Here is a 19,538-nt window from a genome sequence, read left to right as displayed (position 1 = left end):
GCATACAGACTGTCTCTAGGTACACAGAGCCCTGCGGTATGCACTCAGCTGTCTGGAAGTAAAGTTAAGAACATAAGAACATAAGAAAGTTTACAAACGAGAGGAGGCCATTCAGCCCATCTTGCTCGTTTGGTTGTTAGTAGCTTATTGATCCCAGAATCTCATCAAGCAGCTTCTTGAAGGATCCCAGGGTGTCGGCTTCAACAACATTACTGGGGAGTTGGTTCCAGACCCTCACAATTCTCTGTGTAAAAAAGTGCCTCCTATTTTCTGTTCTGAATGCCCCTTTATCTAATCTCCATTTGTGACCCCTGGTCCTTGTTTCTTTTTTCAGGTCAAAGAAGTCCCCTGGGTCGACATTGTCTATACCTTTTAGGATTTTGAATGCTTGAATCAGATCACTGCATAGTCTTCTTTGTTCAAGACTGAATGGATTCAATTCTTTTAGCCTGTCTGCATATGACATGCCTTTTAAACCCGGGATAATTCTGGTTGCTCTTCTTTGCACTCTTTCTAGAGCAGCAATATCCTTTTTGTAATGAGGTGACCAGAACTGAACACAATATTCTAGGTGAGGTCTTACTAATGCATTGTAAAACTTTAACATTACTTCCCTTGATTTAAATTCAACACTTCTCACAATATATCCGAGCATCTTGTTGGCCTTTAGTGATCTCAAGTGATCTTACTGTTCTATACGTTCAGGCATTTCTAGTGATTGAGCGTCCTGTTGGATCCTGATTCTCCTTGGATAGAGCGCTGTTTGCTGTTTTTGAATTCTCTGTGTATATTTACATTCACACACAAACTGTACATACATTATATAAATATACACACACACACACACACACACACACACACACACAGAGTTTTAGTGTGGATTAAATAGTCTTGTCTCCCATATATATATAAACAAACAGCGCTTTATGATTCGTATCTGTGTGTCACTATTAGTATTATTATTACAAATATTTGCTCCTAATGAATGATCAATAATATTTTTCTCAGCCTTAGTAACTAATAAGGTTGATGAGCTCCATCCTACCAAACTAATGGCTGCTTTTACAGACCCTGATGAGAAGACTAGTCTGGGACTCCTTGGTGTTAAGTAAGAGAGTCCAGGATCACTTGTGACTGCGTCCATGAAACCCAGCAGTGCCACATTAGAGGAGACTCCTCTTCACAAAGAGTAGTGAGGGGATGGAAGAGGGTCACACAGAGTGGTGAGGGGATGGAAGAGGGTCCCACAGAGTGGCGAGGGGATGGAAGAGGGTCCCACAGAGTGGCGAGGGGATGGAAGAGGGTCCCGCAGAGTGGTGAGGGGATGGAAGAGGGTCACACAGAGTGGCGAGGGGATGGAAGAGGGTCCCACAGAGTGGCGAGGGGATGGAAGAGGGTCCCACAGAGTGGTGAGGGGATGGAAGAGGGTCACACAGAGTGGCGAGGGGATGGAAGAGGGTCCCGCAGAGTGGTGAGGGGATGGAAGAGGGTCCCGCAGAGTGGTGAGGGGATGGAAGAGGGTCCCGCAGAGTGGTGAGGGAATGGAAGAGGGTCCCACAGAGTGGTGAAGGGATGGAAGAGGGTCCCACAGAGTGGTGAGGGGATGGAAGAGGGTCACACAGAGTGGCGAGGGGATGGAAGAGGGTCACACAGAGTGGTGAGGGGATGGAAGAGGGTCCCACAGAGTGGTGAGGGGATGGAAGAGGGTCCCAGGGGTTATCTAGCTGGATCACTCAGATAAACGATGAGGGGATGGACGAGCATTGCTGACCGAAAAGCCCCCTCTTGTTCGTCAGCTTTCTTCTGCTCTTCTGTAGAAACTCTCTCTTCAGAGCAGTTCCTTCCTGCATGCTCAGCACAGACTGAGCTCTGTTCTCTTCAGGCAGGCACTGGGATCCCGATTGCCCTGTGCCCTTGTTGAGGGGTGGCATGCAGTTGGCAGTATGCAGTAGGCAGTAGGCACATACATAGCATTTCCGTGCTTAATAAACCTTTATAGTAACAGTATATTGCATGTGTTATTGGTGGAGGAAAACAAGTAAAAAAAAATAACTGTTCGGAAGAGCACGTGTGTTACAAATCTTTACTTTTATAGTTTACTTGTTAAACAGCGAGAAAAACAAAATGAAACAGCTGACACATGGCTGTAGAAAGTTATTACAACAGATCTGTTAGTAACCCAGCTAGCGGCTGACTGTGCGTTCAACCCGTCCAAGCAGCAGCTGTCCGGGGGGGGGCATCACAAGGACCTCGGCCCTCGTCCTGGGGGGGGGGGGGGGGGGGGTCTGGGCTAGTCTTGGAGTGTTCAAGTATGTTTATAAAAACACTATCAGGGGGTCTCCGGTCAAGCAAACCTGTAACGAATGAGGGAGGGGTTTGAATAACATGAAGCCCCCCCTTCAGTGAACAGACCTGAGGGGCAGGAGAGAGACAGACTGCGTGTGTGTGTGTGCATGACATCACACACACACACACACACATCTGTGTTTAAAGATCTATGCATGTATGAATAATTCAACTTATTCTTTACTGACTTGGGTCCTCACAAGGATACCAAAACATGATTACCATTCACTGAAAAAAACAAAACAAAAAAAAAAATACTGCATCGTTAACAGTGTACTTTTACAAGAACCTGATTTCATTCTGAAGTGTTGGAAACATCTACCAGGTATCTCAGTTACTGATGAGTGCGATGGTCCTTCATTGTGTGTGACGGTGTGAAATGTAAAAACCTCGATCAGTTCATGGAAACCCCCCAACCCCAACCCCAACCCCAACCCTCCAACCCTCCAACCTCCAACCTCCAACCCTCCAACCTCCAACCTCCAACCTCCAACCTCCAACCTCCAACCAACCTCCAACCCTCATAACTGTGTCAGATACAACAAAAGAGAAAGAAAGAAAGAAACATCAAAGAAAGTTGATGTCAGTAAGAAATGAAGAGGCGACAATGAATGAGCGTTGCCCAGTCCCTGGAGGAGGGTGGAAGAGGTGAAGGAGGGGCCTGTAGGGGCAGTGTCATCATCACTGTCAGGACGGTATGGGTGTAAAGAGTCCAGCTCCCAGAGCCCGGCAGCCTCTCCTCTAGCGGTCCTCTCCGTTCTCGCCCGCCCCCTTAATTATTCTCTTCACGCCTCTCTTGCCAGCCGGCCCCTTGGGCTTGGCGAAGGCCTGCTTGAAGGCCTGCTGCTTGGGGTGCACCTCCTCGTACAGCAAGTCTGCAGACAGCTCGTCCCCGTTATCAATCTCCATCTGCAGGGGAGAGGACAGAGGATCACAAACACAGCCCCTACACAGGGACAGCGTCCCATACCACTGCAGGGAATCTCACTGTGCTTTCCAGTGCTTCCCTTATGCTTTAATTGCACTTTGCTGTGCTTTTACTACAGGACTCTCTCCCTTTGAGTGTGCTGCCCAGACCCTGAATGACAGCTCTAGTGTGGGTGTAGTTTTGGAAGCTTGTCGAATCTCCTTCCGTTACCTTCTTGGCGATCTCCAGCTGGAAGTCCTGCTCCACCTCGTCCAGCAGCCGGCTCTTGCAGCTGGAGTAGAGCATCCGCTCCTTAATACTGCATTTGTACCCGGGCATGGAGTAGATAAACACTGCAGAGAGAGGGAGGAGAGGAGGAGAGAGAGATTACAGAGGGGCTGGTTGAGGTAACACTGCAGAGAGAGGGAGGAGAGGAGGAGAGAGAGATTACAGAGGGGCTGGGTGAGGTAACACTGCAGAGAGAGGGAGGAGAGGAGGAGAGAGAGATCACAGAGGGGCTGGGTGAGGTAACACTGCAGAGAGAGGGAGGAGAGGAGGAGAGAGAGATTACAGAGGGGCTGGGTGAGGTAACACTGCAGAGAGAGGGAGGAGAGGAGGAGAGAGAGATCACAGAGGGGCTGGGTGAGGTAACACTGCAGAGAGAGGGAGGAGAGGAGGAGAGATCACAGAGGGGCTGGGTGAGGTAACACTGCAGACAGAGGGAGGAGAGGAGGAGAGAGATCACAGAGGGGCTGGGTGAGAACACTGCAGACAGAGGGAGGAGAGGAGGAGAGATCACAGAGGGGCTGGGTGAGGTAACACTGCAGACAGAGGGAGGAGAGGAGGAGAGATCACAGAGGGGCTGGGTGAGGTAACACTGCAGACAGAGGGAGGAGAGGAGGAGAGATCACAGAGGGGCTGGGTGAGGTAACACTGCAGACAGAGGGAGGAGAGGAGGAGAGATCACAGAGGGGCTGGGTGTGCGCTGGGTGAGGTCAGAGTTCAGCAGTAACTCAACAAAAGAAATGTGAAGAAGTCTGGGCTGGTCCATTCAAACATGTGCTTAAGGTGTTAAACAGTTAATGTGCTTCTATTCGGAAAAATATAGAAAAATAAGGCATAAGCTTTCAAACATCCTTGAGTGTGTGTTGGGAGAGGACAGGGCTCTGATAAATACATATGAACATTGACCATGGCTGGCAAGAAAAGGAGAGTGGAACAGAGAGAAAGAGAGAGATGCAGACACACAGAGAGAGATGCAGACACACACAGAGAGAGATGCAGACACACAGAGAGAGATGCAGACACACAGAGAGAGATGCAGACACACAGAGAAAGATGCAGACACACAGAGAGAGATGCAGACACACAGAGAGAGATGCAGACACACAGAGAGAGATGCAGACACACAGAGAGAGATGCAGACACACAGAGAGATGCAGAGAGAGCTGCAGACACACAGAGAGAGATGCAGACACACAGAGAGAGATGCAGACACACAGAGAGATGCAGACACACAGAGAGAGAGATGCAGACACACACAGAGAGATGCTGACACACAGAGAGAGATGCTGACACACAGAGAGAGATGCAGACACACAGAGAGAGATGCAGACACACAGAGAGAGATGCAGACACACAGAGAGAGATGCAGACACACAGAGAGAGATGCAGACACACAGAGAGAGATGCAGACACACAGAGAGAGATGCAGACACACAGAGAGAGATGCAGACACACAGAGAGACATGCAGACACACACAGAGAGACATGCAGACACACACACAGAGATGCAGACACACACACAGAGATGCAGACACACACACAGAGATGCAGACACACACACACACACACACACAGAGATAAAGACTGAGAAGCAGACAAAGAGACGAGAGAGAGCGCGATGCAGACAGACACTGGCTCGGTCTCTTACCCACAGACTCCAGATAGTCTCCCTCGTGGCTGTGCTTGTACAGGAAGAAGTGGTATCTGGGCGTGTCGGTGGGGATGCGGTGTGGCAGCTCCCCCAGCTCCGTGGCCTTGGTGTGCACCAGCTCCACCGTCTCACGCTCGATATCCAGCTTCTGAGGAGCCAAGACACGGGTCAGAGCTGCCCACGGGGCGGCACCCTCGCTGGCAAACACTACATTGCTTACAAATTCACAGGCTACTTTGGAGACTTGTGTACCAAGGTATCTTACTGATTCCACAGGAAAAGTGACGAGAGCGGCTCTTTATGGAGTTGCAGTAATACGTCAGGGTCAGGGTCAGGGTCAGGGTCAGGGTCAGGGTGAGGGTCAGGGTTAACAGAGCTCACTGTACTTCTATAATTCTTGAATATTAATAGTCCTAGTCTTGAATGAAGAATCCATGTGTTTTGTGTGTTTGTGTCTCTTTCTACAATCAGGACCGTCCCATGTATTGTGAGATCAGTGTATCGTTACACCACTACTGTGAGCAGTTCTTTTACAGTCCGAACCACAAGATTTAACCACAAGCTCATTAGGGATCTTTTACACTTCAAACGGTTTAACTGTGAAGCGCCCTGGGATGCCTTGGCATGAGCAGCGCTGTATAAAAGAGTAAATGTGCAGACCAGCGCCCCCTGGCTGCAGCGAGGTAGCGGGCTCCTTACCAGCTGGATGTAGTTGATGTTCCTCTGCTTGAGCAGCAGGATGGCTCGCTGTGCCTCCTCCTGGAGGGGGAAGGCCAGACCCTGCAGAGTCTGGTGTTTACTCTCCACGCTGATCTCCGTCTTCACCTGCAGGGGGAGACAAAGGGGCTGCTCTCAGAAACCACGTTCTGGGCAGGATGCTCACAGATAACTATCCAACACACACACACACACAGACAGACACAGAGACACACACACGGACACACATACATACAGACACACACACATGGACACAGAGAAACACTCATACACAGACACACACACACAGATAGATAGATAGATAGATAGATAGATAGATAGATAGAGACAGACAGACAGACAGACAGACAGACAGACAACTTGCAAGTTATTTAAAGTCCATTTTGATGACATAAATAACATCTTGCCTGCAGGGAACATTTCAGGACTGCTGTTAAATAAACCAGACAGGTCCTGAACTTCAAACTTTTACTCCGTCAAAAACAACAAGACAAAGAAGTGAAGCTCACGGGACAGGGAAAGGCCACACCCCCAAAGGGCACCCAACCACACAAACCTACCACTCTGCGCTTCGATTCCTGGGGGGAAAGGCAAGGGAAACAAGAACAGAGAGACTAATCCATTGGTTGGTAAATCAGCAGGTTGGTGAATTTCTAACAGCCCATCAGGTCTGGACCAAGAGCCTGGCCTGCATGTTACTGAGCCTCTCTGACCCCACGGCCGCCCCTCTGACCCCACGGCCGCCCCTCTGACCCCACGGCCGCCCCTCTGACCCCACGGCCGCCCCTCTGACCCCACGGCCGCCTCTCTGACCTCACGGCCGCCTCTCTGACCTCACGCCCGCCTCTCTGACCTCATGACCACATTTCTGGGTCATAGTTAAGCACAGGAGAGCCACTGCAATTTTTTTTACAAATACGTTTAAATGAAATGTAAAGAAACACTGAGAAACTTCGACAGGAACAAAATCAAATCCAAAAAAACAATCACAAATTAAAAAGGTAAACCCTGGAACTAAAGTCAGGCAGACATAATGTTTAGCACCTTCCCTCCACTGAGGAAGGCACCAACGCTTTTCTGCTTGATTAGTTTTCTTAACAGCCGTATTCTCTGATCCGGATCAGCTCTAACGTTACTAAAAGACCAGCGGTAATCCGGACATGTGAGCTGCATGCAGGCGTTACCTTTTCAAAAGAACACGTTTCTAAGCAGTTCAACTTGCACATCACAGAAGCGTTCTGGGAGATGGAAGGAGTTCAGAACTGCGATCCGTACAACACGGGACAGAGCAGGGGTAAAGCAGGTGGTTCTGGGACACTTAGACACTAAGCCACGCTGACTGAACTACAACCCCCAGAATGCACCAGAGGCAGTGTGCAGCCAACTCAGAAGACCCCCTGGGAACCCATACACTGGGGCTGATCAAGCTTGTATTAAACCCTGGAATGGGTGACACGGTTATGCAACAGGAGTCTCATCTCCACACATGAACAGTCACTCAAAACTGTAAAGCAGCAGCACTTACCTGCACCACCCTGTCCTGAAAGAAACAGGAGAAGCAGACCAGAGGGGTTAAGCAGAGCGGGCCATCGCAGAACCATTACCACAAACAACACAACACACACACAAATAACACACAAACCCCCAGACTTCTAGTCAAAAAGACGCAGGAACATTTGTGCTCAACACCGCAGCTCTGGTTTAATTCTGTTTCAATGGAAAGAGCAGCTCTGCTTGTCCTCACTGAATTCTTCATGCTGTACCACACATGATCTCAACCAGAAACCCCACAGCCTTGATCCATTCCAACAGGAAGGAATGCCCCCCTCCTAACCCCTCCCTCCCTCCCTCCTTTCCTACTGGCTGCTGCGTGTCACGCCCCCTGCCTACCTCATTGATTTTGATTTGCTGCAGCTCCTGCTCGGCAGCGGTGAGGGGAGCAGGGGCGGAGCAGGAGGAGACGTGCCGCTGGTACCCCAGGAACGAGACGTCTTCCTGGGAGAGGGAGAGAGAATAAACCAGGGGAGTCAGGTACACACTACCTTCCAACAAGCCATGAAAGGGTATGTCCGCTTTCTGGAAATACAGAACGACCGGGGGGCAGGGAATTCATGCTCTCTGTCCCTCTGTAGCTCTGTCCTGTGTCCCTCTGTCCTGTGTCCCTCCCGTGTGGTCTGTCCGTGCCCCTCTGCCCCGTGTCCCTCCTGTGCTGTCTGTCCCGTGCTCTGTCCTCGTACCTGCAGCGTCCCGAAGATCTCGTCCTTGACGTGTCCCCCTCCGAACTCCTTCTTCACGGTTGCTCTGGTGGCTGCGTACAGCATCTTCTGCCTCACCTGCGCAGAGAAGCAATGCAAGTCAATGCAGTGTGTGTATCCTTACAGGAGTTTACCACACTATTTCTGCATGGTGATTTTACAGTTTTCCCCTATGCAATGGGTTTCCCATAGTTTACCATGTTTTTTAATATGCTCCTCTCTGGGCTTTATAATTCTTCCCTATGCTTTACCAGACCTCTCTGTGCTTTACAATGCTTCCCTATGCTTTACCAGACCTCTCTGTGCTTTACAATGCTTCCCTATGCTTTACCAGACCTCTCTGTGCTTTACAATGCTTCCCTATGCTTTACCAGACCTCTCTGTGCTTTACAATGCTTCCCTATGCTTCACCATACCTCTCTGTGCTTTACAATGCTTCCCTATGCTTTACCAGACCTCTCTGTGCTTTACAATGCTTCCCTATGCTTTACCAGACCTCTCTGTGCTTTACAATGCTTCCCTATGCTTTACCAGACCTCTCTGTGCTTTACAATGCTTCCCTATGCTTTACCAGACCTCTCTATGCTTTACAATGCTTCCCTATGCTTTACCAGACCTCTCTGTGCTTTACAATGCTTCCCTATGCTTTACCAGACCTCTCTGTGCTTTACAATGCTTCCCTATGCTTCACCATACCTCTCTGTGCTTTACAATGCTTCCCTATGCTTTACCAGACCTCTCTGTGCTTTACAATGCTTCCCTATGCTTTACCAGACCTCTCTGTGCTTTACAATGCTTCCCTGTGCTTTACCACACCTCTCTGTGCTCTGCTGTGTTACACTTTGCTGTGCTGTACCACACCTCTCTGTGCTCTGCTGTGTTACACTTTGCTGTGCTGTACCACACCTCTCCGTGCTCTGCTGTGTTACACTTTGCTGTGCTGTACCACACCTCTCTGTGCTCTGCTGTGTTACACTTTGCTGTGCTGCACCACACCTCTCCGTGCTCTGCTGTGTTACACTTTGCTGTGCTGTACCACACCTCTCCGTGCTCTGCTGTGTTACACTTTGCTGTGCTGTACCACACCTCTCTGTGCTCTGCTGTGTTACACTTTGCTGTGCTGCACCACACCTCTCCGTGCTCTGCTGTGTTACACTTTGCTGTGCTGTACCACACCTCTCCGTGCTCTGCTGTGTTACACTTTGCTGTGCTGTACCACACCTCTCCGTGCTCTGCTGTGTTACACTTTGCTGTGCTGTACCACACCTCTCCGTGCTCTGCTGTGTTACACTTTGCTGTGCTGTACCACACCTCTCCGTGCTCTGCTGTGTTACACTTTGCTGTGCTGTACCACACCTCTCTGTGCTCTGCTGTGTTACACTTTGCTGTGCTGTACCACACCTCTCCGTGCTCTGCTGTGTTACACTTTGCTGTGCTGTACCACACCTCTCCGTGCTCTGCTGTGTTACACTTTGCTGTGCTGTACCACACCTCTCCGTGCTCTGCTGTGTTACACTTTGCTGTGCTGTACCACACCTCTCCGTGCTCTGCTGTGTTACACTTTGCTGTGCTGTACCACACCTCTCCGTGCTCTGCTGTGTTACACTTTGCTGTGCTGTACCACACCTCTCTGTGCTCTGCTGTGTTACACTTTGCTGTGCTGTACCACACCTCTCTGTGCTCTGCTGTGTTACACTTTGCTGTGCTTTAATATGGAACACTTTAAGGGCTGGGTGTCTCTTATGGTGCAGATCAGACACATGGGGTAGTGTTGTCAAACCATTCCACTCTTTCATTAACTCAGATTTTTTTTTTTTTTTAAATGAGAAGAAATCATGTTAATGTTACAAAATGAAAAACAAGCACCCAAATAATAGAAATATTGTGTTTACTATTATTATTATTTTATTTGAACTTTTGCAAGCCCGCCAGAGTGTAGGCGTTGAGCCTAGCTGTGAATAGTTAACTGCAGACTGTGTCCCAGGGATTGCGAGCCTGGCTTTCAGGTTACACAACACAGAGGCTCACTTTAACACATGACCTCACCCATTCCAAAGCGTGCATTCACACATGAGCCCGGCTGCTTTGTGACTAGGAAATAGGAGTCTTATATCCATCCTTGCAATGGAAAGCTGCTCAGAGACACTAACAGTCTGTTGCAATGAACTGTTTACCTGCTACTGGAAAACACTGTCCTCTCTCTCTCTCTCTGAACAGCGTGTGACTGTCCTCTCTCTCTGAATAGCGTATGACTGTCCTCTCTCTCTGAATAGCGTGTGACTGTCCTCTCTCAGAAGAGAATGCGATGTGCTGCTGTGACTCATCAAGCTTGGAATGGGTGAAGTCGCTATGCAATAGGAGTCTTGTTTCCATGCCTGTCATGCCTTTCTTTATCTCACTCTGCCACGCTGCTCTTCACAAGCTTGGCTGTTGCTCCCGGCTCTCGTTTCCCTGAGGGCTGCTTCCTGTGCTGCGCAATCAGGCTGGTGTGTCTAGGACGGGGCTTCCTGCAAACACACACTGGCTGGACACTATCAGGAACCAGTACCCAGTCCCGGGGCTGGGTCACTGCCCTGCTCACAGCCTTGACTATCAGGAACCCGTACCCAGTCCCGGGGCTGGGTCACTGCCCTGCTCACAGCCTTGACTATCAGGAACCCGTACCCAGTCCCGGGGCTGGGTCACTGCCCTGCTCACAGCCTTGAATTTCAGGAACCCGTACCCAGTCCCGGGGCTGGGTCACTGCCCTGCTCACAGCCTTGACTATCAGGAACCCGTACCCAGTCCCGGGGCTGGGTCACTGCCCTGATCACAGCCTTGACTATCAGGAACCCGTACCCAGTCCCGGGGCTGGGTCACTGCCCTGCTCACAGCCTTGACTATCAGGAACCCGTACCCAGTCCCGGGGCTGGGTCACTGCCCTGATCACAGCCTTGACTATCAGGAACCCGTACCCAGTCCCTGGGCTGGGTCACTGCCCTGATCACAGCCTTGACCCGACGAGGCATGGAGGGATGTTAATCCACTCGTTAACACTGCAGACTTGACGAGCCTCTCGGACCCGATTTTCCTCTCCATTAGTCTCTCTGGTTGATCCCTTGCCATTGCCTGTGCACTCTGATGCAGCGTCGGGGTACATTCCTCTTTTTCAATTCCACTTCCAATACCTTTTTAAAAGCAATTCCCATTCCCAATCCGTTTGGAATCAGTTCAACACATCATTGATCAAAATGTGCAATTCCCAGTATTCTGTTAAAATGAGCTTCTCACAGGGGTAATAAATTACATCAATTGAAGTCACTGTTAAGATGAGGGAACACAAAGCCACTTTTTAAAGGAACAGCGGTTTGAAACCTGGTTCCAGGAGACCGGGAGACTTAGTCTGAGGTAACTTTGCTGCATCAAACCCCACGTCTCCCCTTGTGTGCCGTGCAGTGACCTGAAACCGAGTTCCACGCCACAAAGTGTCTCTGTGTTCCTTCAGCTTTAGTCAATTAAACTGTCTTCAATGAAAGCTGTTGAACAATCACAACAATACGTCTCTAAAATAGCAATTCCAATTCCAATTCCAATTCCTTCAAATTGATTTTAAAAACAGGAAGTGACCCCACCCCTGCTTGGATGCCTCTCGGAGCTACCAACAGGACGGTCCTGACCACTGTGACCTCAGATCTGTAATCCTAATCAACAGGACGGTCCTGACCACTGTGACCTCAGATCTGTAACCCAGGACGGACGTACCGGGGAGTGGTCAGGTGACCAGGAAATGAAGAGCCACTCGTAGCCCTGTGCATTCTGGGAGTCGAGGCGGTACAGGATGTAGCAGGGTTCATCTTCCTCGAGGAGGGGAAGCAGGAACCTGTCGTAGTCCTGGTCCCAGCTCCGTGACGGCTCTTTGTACGCGCCAAGCACCAGCTGCTCTGAAACACAAAACACACAGCGACCCGGCCATCAGCCATCAGTGAGGGACAAAACACACACTCTCTTATGAAACTCCCCCAGCGCGTCGCCCTCAGCACTGCTAATGCGCTCTGTGCTGTGAGCTACACAGGGCCGCATCACATTACAACTCAATTGAACTTACTGGAGTTCACAGCAATAAAGGCCGATCAGGTTAGGCACACACATTTCTCTCAATTACCTACCTAAAAAAATAGCCCTAACTGCAGACTGTGGAGAGAGCTAACGGCTGTGCTGCCCGCGAGACCCTCATTACACATTAGAGACACAGAGAGGAGCCGCACAGCGCCCCCTACTGAAGTGGGACAAACTTGCAACAGGATCCCCTTCCCCAGAGAGAACCGTCTCGCTGCGGAATCAAACCACCTGTGAGTCCGAGCCTGGAGCCCGGAGCCCGGAGCCCGGCTGCATCGGGTTTCTGTCCCTCCGGTCAGGTTCTGTCAACACTGAGATCTTACATTTCATCCCTCTCTGCTTCCTGGTTAATTATTGATCAGTGGACAATTCATTGATATGCCTGTCCTTCAGTCCCATTACTGTAATCAGAAATCCACTCCCCAGCAACGCATCAGCAAACACATACTGAGACACACACACAGAGACGCACTCACACACACACAGAGACGCACGCACTCACACACACACACAGAGACGCACGCACTCACACACACACACAGAGACGCACGCACTCACACACACACACACAGAGACGCACGCACTCACGCACACACACAGACAGAGATGCACGCTCTCACACACACACACACACACTCACGGTGCTCTTGCCCTGTGTGCGCGCTGCATGCTCTGTACAGCACTGCTGTCATTAACTCAGAGCAGCACCTCGTTCCAATGCTGTCTCACTTCCTCTCTCTGTGGTTTAACGGTACGAGACACACTTTTTACACAAACAGGTCAGTCACTGCTCTCCTGCAGCGGAGGAAATCCATTTCTTCTTTCAGTTTCCTCCTTCAGCTTGAGAAAGACTACAGCGCTCGGGGATTGCTGGCATGGGTGTGTTTTGTAACTTGTGATAGCAGTCTGTGGGACGCCATCGCTGCAGTGCACCGTACTGAAACAAGCGCAGGGTTCCCATTAAGAAACGTGTCATCAGTGAATCGTGAGGCTTTCTTTACATGACCGATCGTATGGTAACAGAGGCGTGCGTCGCTTGTATCAATACAAGACCACAAGCACAGCCATGGCTCCTCGTCTCCCCTCTCTCGTTACACTGTGGTCTTCAAATGAACATGAGATCTTATTCTGCATCGTCCAGTAACAGCAGCCCGTCGCATGTGATACACATGGTAAGGAGACCTGCATATTGCAATATGGATTGTGACATGGAATCAGTGTATGGATCCACCCTTAGAATTGAGACTCTCGTTCTCCCTGGTTAATAGTGCTTTCTCACTCAACACACAAACTTTACATCTTTTTCTTCATCTGCCCAGCACTTTCATTCTCTAACCACTAAGCTACTCAAACGCACTGCTTTCCTCTGAAGAACATCACAAGCCTCCTCCGTCCCTGTGAAGGGTCCGTGGTTTGCACTGATCCCAGGGGGTTTCCCTGAGGACCTGCAGAGCACAGTGTCTGCCTCTCACTGCTCAGCAACGCCTGTGCTATTCTGAGCAGAGCACATTCCAGCAGGGTCTGCACATACTTTCCATTGGCCTGCGAGGAGATCAGCCCGACCCCCTGAGCAGCTCACACATGTGGCACCGCAGAGACAAAACAGCGACGGTTTGAGGGAGTCATGCAACTTGAAGAGCCACGGCTCAGCCTGGATATACAGCATACATGCCCGTGAAGCAACGCCTCCTGCACATCGGCACAACAACATTACAGCATGAACAGCAACGAAACAGAGGAGGCTGTGCATGAAAAGGGGTAGCAGTGGAGGAATCTCTTAAGACAACTAGACAGTGTGGAGAAGCAATAAAAAAAGGCAAGGAGAATGGACAGGACGGCCGAATTCAAATCAAGAGAAGTTATATTAAAATGATACAGTGCAGTGGTACGACCGCACCTAGAATACTGTGTCCACTTCAGATCCTCATATCATAAGACATCGAGGCACTGGAGAGAGTACAGAGGAGAGCAACACGATTCATTCCAGGATTGAAGGGCATGTCATATGAAGACAGACTGAAAGAGCTCAATCTGTATCGTGTAGAAAGGAGGAGAGCCAGAGGTCACTTAATAGAGGTATTTCAAATGGTCAAGGGGCTTAACAAAGTAGCTGCTGAGAATTCTTTCACAGATCACAGAGAGCAGAAGCGGGGGCCACGGCTGGAAGCTGAAGAAGGGCATATCCAGAACCGAGGGGAGAAGGAGCTTCTTCACAGAAAGGGTGCTGAACCACTGGAACAGGCTGCTGAGCAGAGACTGTCGGATCCTTCCAAAATAGACTGGATGCTGTCATGAACAATCCTGTGTAACCCTCTCTGTGACTGTAAGAAGACCTTTAGCTAGCTGTCTGGAGGAAGGGCAGTCCGCTTATCCACGCATTCCCAGAGGTTTCATTTCCCTACTAACTTGGTCAGGGGGGTTTGTTTTTTCTCTCCCGAGTGCTAACGGACCACGCTTGCATTAAGTGAGCCGAACTGACTTTTCTCATTCTAGAATTTCTTATATTCTTATGTTCAATCCCCAGTGTTGTTGTTTAACTAGAAACACTCACATGAAACAGAGTGTCTTAGTGCCACGCAAACGGTTCATCTAAACTGTATTGAAAACATCTTGTTCTTTTGCACTTTCATTGATTAACAACGATTAAAAAAACAACGACAAACAGACAGACAGGCAGAGACAGACAGAGACAGGCAGGCAGAGACAGACAGACACACAGACAGGCAGAGATAGACAGACACACAGACAGGCAGAGACAGACAGACACACAGACAGGCAGAGACAGACAGACACACACAGTCATTTCAATTGTAAGGATGATAGGGGGACTTACGAGGCTAAATTACAGTGGGATCAAAGCCACTCCACTCAGATCCTGTTAACCTGGACCTGTCTGTAACAGAAACCCCACACCACGCGTGCATGGGCACTGAACTGTTTTCTCTGTGGAGTGGGGGTGCTGCTGAGGCGTCTGTTGTGAGATCCTGATATGATCCAGGATGATCCCTCCCCCCCCCCCGACAGCGCAGTGCACTCACCATCCTCGATGACCACCTTGATGAGCCGCACCGACCCGTTCCGCGCCTTGAAGAGGAACTCCTTGAGCTCCGGAGTAGCTAAAAGAACCAGAAACATGCTGGTGAGATCCCGGGAACACCAAAGAACAAAAAAAAACAACTCTTAAAAATATAAAGATCTCCTTTCGTTAGCTCGGAGGCAGCGATGTTTCCAATCAGGGGTAGAAAACACTGTATGAATATGTACAAAAGAGTGGGATACTGAAGCAGGGCCTCTTCTCTTCTCAGCAGTGTTATTCCTACTCTGTGTGGAGCACTGACACTGAGCTAAGCAACTGCCAATGAGAAGAGGTGCACTTATTAAATACAGCAGCAGCATGTGATCCTGGGCTGAGAACCTGATCCCCACAGCCAGTGATCACACAGCCGCCCAAATATAGCACAGCCGCTGTGGGCTGGACTCGGGTGACAGGGGATGAAATATAGAAGCTCATCGAGTCACAGCCTTAATACAGGGATGGAACAAGACTCCCACTGCACAGCAGTGTGATCCATTCCAGGGTTTAATACAGGGATGAAATAAGACTCCCACTGCACAGCAGTGTGATCCATTCCAGCGTTTAATACAGGGATGGAACAAGACTCCCACTGCACAGCAGTGTGATCCATTCCAGGGTTTAATACAGGGATGGAACAAGACTCCCACTGCACAGCAGTTTGCACTGTACTATACTGGCCTGACCTCAGCACCTTGTTACTGGATTCATAGCTGATTGTAGATATCAATTGTTGTAATCCTAACTTGTTGCATCTTATTCTATATTGTATTTTTAGTAGTATAATTTGCACTTACTGTAAACTACACTGCATTGAAATACGGTTTTGTATTGCCTGCAACACCTGTAATCTGCCAAAAATAATAATAATAATAATAATAATAATAATAATAATAATAATAATGTTTGTATATGCATTGGAAACGACACTCAAATGTGTTTCCAAGTGAATGTATGTATGTATTTATTTATGGTTAAATTCAGATCAGGTTTAGCAGAGATAAAGGTTTGCAGCTCCACAACCCCTGGGTGTGACCAAAATAAATAAATAATAAATATAAGACACATAAAAGTCAGAATGCATTGATCATCATGGTTCAGTTTCAGTGCCTCCTGGTGCTCCAGAGACGGAGTGCACCGACACAGTCTCACTAATGTGCAGCTCTCCACCTACAAGCATGTACAGCAAAGCCACGTCAAACCCAAAGAAACTGCTGCATCGCATCCTGTGCCGGCTGGCTGGATCCTGCAAGCTCCTGTCCCTCCCTTTGAGTTTGCTCTCATAAAAGTGGGGCTTTTACACAGCAGCTCAGGGTGTTGCAGAGTGGATATGCAGTGTGATGAGCAGGTCATTTTTACACAGCAGCTCAGGGTGTTGCAGAGTGGAAATGCAGTGTGATGAGCAGGTCATTTTTACACAGCAGCTCAGGGTGTTGCAGAGTGGAAATGCAGTGTGATGAGCAGGTCATCATGGTCCTGATGGTCCACCTTGTATGACGTGTGCTCTACCTTTTAATAGCTCAGATTAACTTAGATTTGGTCCCCCAGGAAAGATCGCTCTTCTATTTACTTAGGTACTACACTTTCACCTTGGTACACCGCAGCAGTCTTCAATATCCAACTGTTCAATGAGCAAAACTTCAAAAACAGAAGTGAAAAAAAAAAAGTTCTCTAAAGCGGATACACTATTCAGTCATGAGTTCGATGGTAATGCAAGACAAGAGAGGTGCTCACTGGCAGGAAAGGAGACGCGCTGTACTGTTTCAGTGCTGATGAATTAGAAATCTGTGCTGAAACAGTACAGCTCCGGCACACGCGTCCCATGTTGTGTGTTACTATCCTTACCACTGTCTAAAAGAACCACAGACCGTACTGTTTCAGTGCTGATGAATTAGAAATCTGTGCTGAAACAGTACAGCTCCGGCACACGCGTCCCGTGCTGTGTGTTACTATCCTTAACACTGTCTAAAAGAACCACAGACTGTACTGTTTCAGTGCTGATGAATTAGAAATCTGTGCTGAAACAGTACAGCGCCGGCACACACGTGCCATGCTGTGTGTTACTATCTTTAACACTGTCTAAAAGAACCACAGACTGTACTGTTGCAGTGCTGATGAATTAGAAATCTGTGCTGAAACAGTACAGCGCCGGCACACACGTGCCATGCTGTGTGTTACTATCCTTAACACTGTCTAAAAGAACCACAGACTGTACTGTTGCAGTGCTGATGAATTAGAAATCTGTGCTGAAACAGTACAGCGCCGGCACACACGCCCCATGCTGTGTGTTACTAAGTCTGGCAGCCGGCTCTTCACTGCGGTGCTCAAGCTGATTTTAACTAACGCAGACAGGTCTCGTGGTCTGTGGTCTGGCTCTCCACAGTGCACAGGACAGGAAGGCAGCTGTGCAGGAGGTGCTCCTTTCCAGACCCTGCCTGAGGGGCTGGATATCCCGGCGTGTCTGCTGGACTCACAGTGTGCTCCAGACCTCTTACCCTCAGGACAGGGTTTTAATATGAATTCAACACCTGTGTGCCCCACTGCACAGAGGACACAGCTAATTAAAAACCATCCGCACTCTCCTGCGTTCACTCCCGGACAGGCTAGAACAGAGGTTTCACTCTTTATATCACTGCATTTGTTAGTTTCAAAATCCCTTTTTATGTGGATCCCAACCATGTCAGTTATTAATGCATTCATATTGCATGTGATAGAGGAGGTGTGGTAATATACTGCTGGTTAAGGAAGTGCCACCACCAGTTAATTGACATCACTATGAGTTTAATAAGACACACTGGTGCTAAGCGAGCTCGTAGTAAAGCCTGGAATGGGTGGCACTGCCATGCAATAGGAGTCTTATTCCCATCCCTGTTATTCGAGACAATATGACACTGAATGTGCTCTTGTGAACGCGGATGCTGCTGTTGGTCGCTGTGCTGCTGCAGCTCGCACAAGCATTGCTGCTCACACATAAGTGGAGCATGTTCTGCAGACAGTGTGCCGAGCACTCCTGTTCATACCAGCGCTAAGAATGCAAGCATTTTAAAAAACAACAGACCGTGTGCATCAACCAGGAACCATCGCATGCCTAATCTAACAAGGCGCTTAAAAAAAAATACATGACGCTGATGTTTTAATAACCTGTCACAGCATGCTTCAGCAGAATACTACACATACTCAAATTCCACGTTGTATAATAAACGGGCTGGTGACTTCTTTTTTTATTTTATTTTTTGCACGACATTATCACCACTTTAATTTCTGAAAATGTCAAGTTCCCATTTTTCAGACACGTAGGCTGCCTATTCAAAGCATCGTTTCTGCAAACCGAACACATCCTCAATCCGCTGTAATACATATATGTGTGTGTGTGTGTGCGTGTGCGTGTGCGTGTGCGTGTGCGTGTGCGTAACAATAATGCAATCAAATAAACTATAACGCGGAGGTGGGCGGTTCCGTGTTGCCAGCTACACTGCTGTTAACCGCTATGTATAATGTATTTGCATTACTGTTACTATCATAATTAAACCCTCAGGCACGGAAACAAACCCCACTTTGACGGGAGTGAAGCCCGTAACTGTGTAACACGGGACACAGCAATGCAAAGAGGAGCCGCTTCATTACTTACAGTTAATCCCGGTCTGGTGCGCCATTGCGTCGGCGCTCCGTGATTTCCAGGCTGGTTTTCTTGCTCCTCGTCCCCGCTGTTTTCTCCTCCCTGTCTCCCAGCTCTCGTCTCTGCAAAAGCTACAGGAAACAACACGGCACCGCCTCACTTCCGGGTCTGTGACGTGACCGCGGCTGAGCCCCGGGGTTGCACCGGGTTCGTGTGATACAATATTAACAATGATGACACAACGCAATAGCGCATTGCATTACACAGAGTGAATATCACACCCCGCGGCTATAATACCAGGGTAAACAAATGAACGCACTACAGAATTATGAAATGTCAAATGCATTGCAGAATAATATACGTATGAAACTATGTACCGGTAGTTTGTTTATAAATTGCAAAACCTACAGATCGCATTACAGTACCGGCAGATCGTTCCATACATTCACTTGAAAAAACTTCAAAAAAGCAACATACTGCTATTAAGCACATAAGAAGATACGAAAACTTCAATATATTCGGTGCATTCTCCCCAGGGAACCCCAGCTGCCACGTGTAATATAATCTAATATTGTATCAGTCTTAAGATTAGT

The 19,538-nt window shown here is 48.8% G+C and overlaps 1 protein-coding gene across 2 annotated transcripts; it reads right to left on the bottom strand.

Moving 5' to 3' along the window:
- Positions 1-2,069: 2,069 nt before the first annotated feature.
- On the bottom strand, positions 2,070-19,389 carry LOC117964118 (twinfilin-2-like). Of its 2 annotated transcripts, XM_059000045.1 has the most exons (10): positions 19,371-19,389; positions 18,958-19,076; positions 15,295-15,372; positions 11,903-12,081; positions 8,144-8,239; positions 7,797-7,901; positions 5,889-6,014; positions 5,187-5,337; positions 3,485-3,606; positions 2,070-3,255 (listed from the first exon to the last, which is right to left on the bottom strand). In XM_059000045.1, exons 2-10 carry the CDS (start codon positions 18,980-18,982, stop codon positions 3,088-3,090), a joined length of 1,050 nt encoding a protein of 349 aa, XP_058856028.1. In that variant the 5' UTR covers positions 18,983-19,076; positions 19,371-19,389; the 3' UTR covers positions 2,070-3,087. The 2 variants fall into 2 exon arrangements, with proteins under 2 accessions (XP_058856028.1, XP_034762509.2); XM_034906618.2 differs by lacking the exon at positions 19,371-19,389 and having other exon boundaries at positions 18,958-19,197.
- Between the last annotated feature and the right edge of the window lie 149 nt (positions 19,390-19,538).

The sequence above is a fragment of the Acipenser ruthenus genome, chromosome 25 (genome assembly GCF_902713425.1).
Source record: "Acipenser ruthenus chromosome 25, fAciRut3.2 maternal haplotype, whole genome shotgun sequence".
NCBI lineage: Eukaryota > Metazoa > Chordata > Actinopteri > Acipenseriformes > Acipenseridae > Acipenser > Acipenser ruthenus.
Note: the sequence above shows the minus strand (reverse complement) of the source record. Positions and strands in the feature narration are given on the sequence as shown.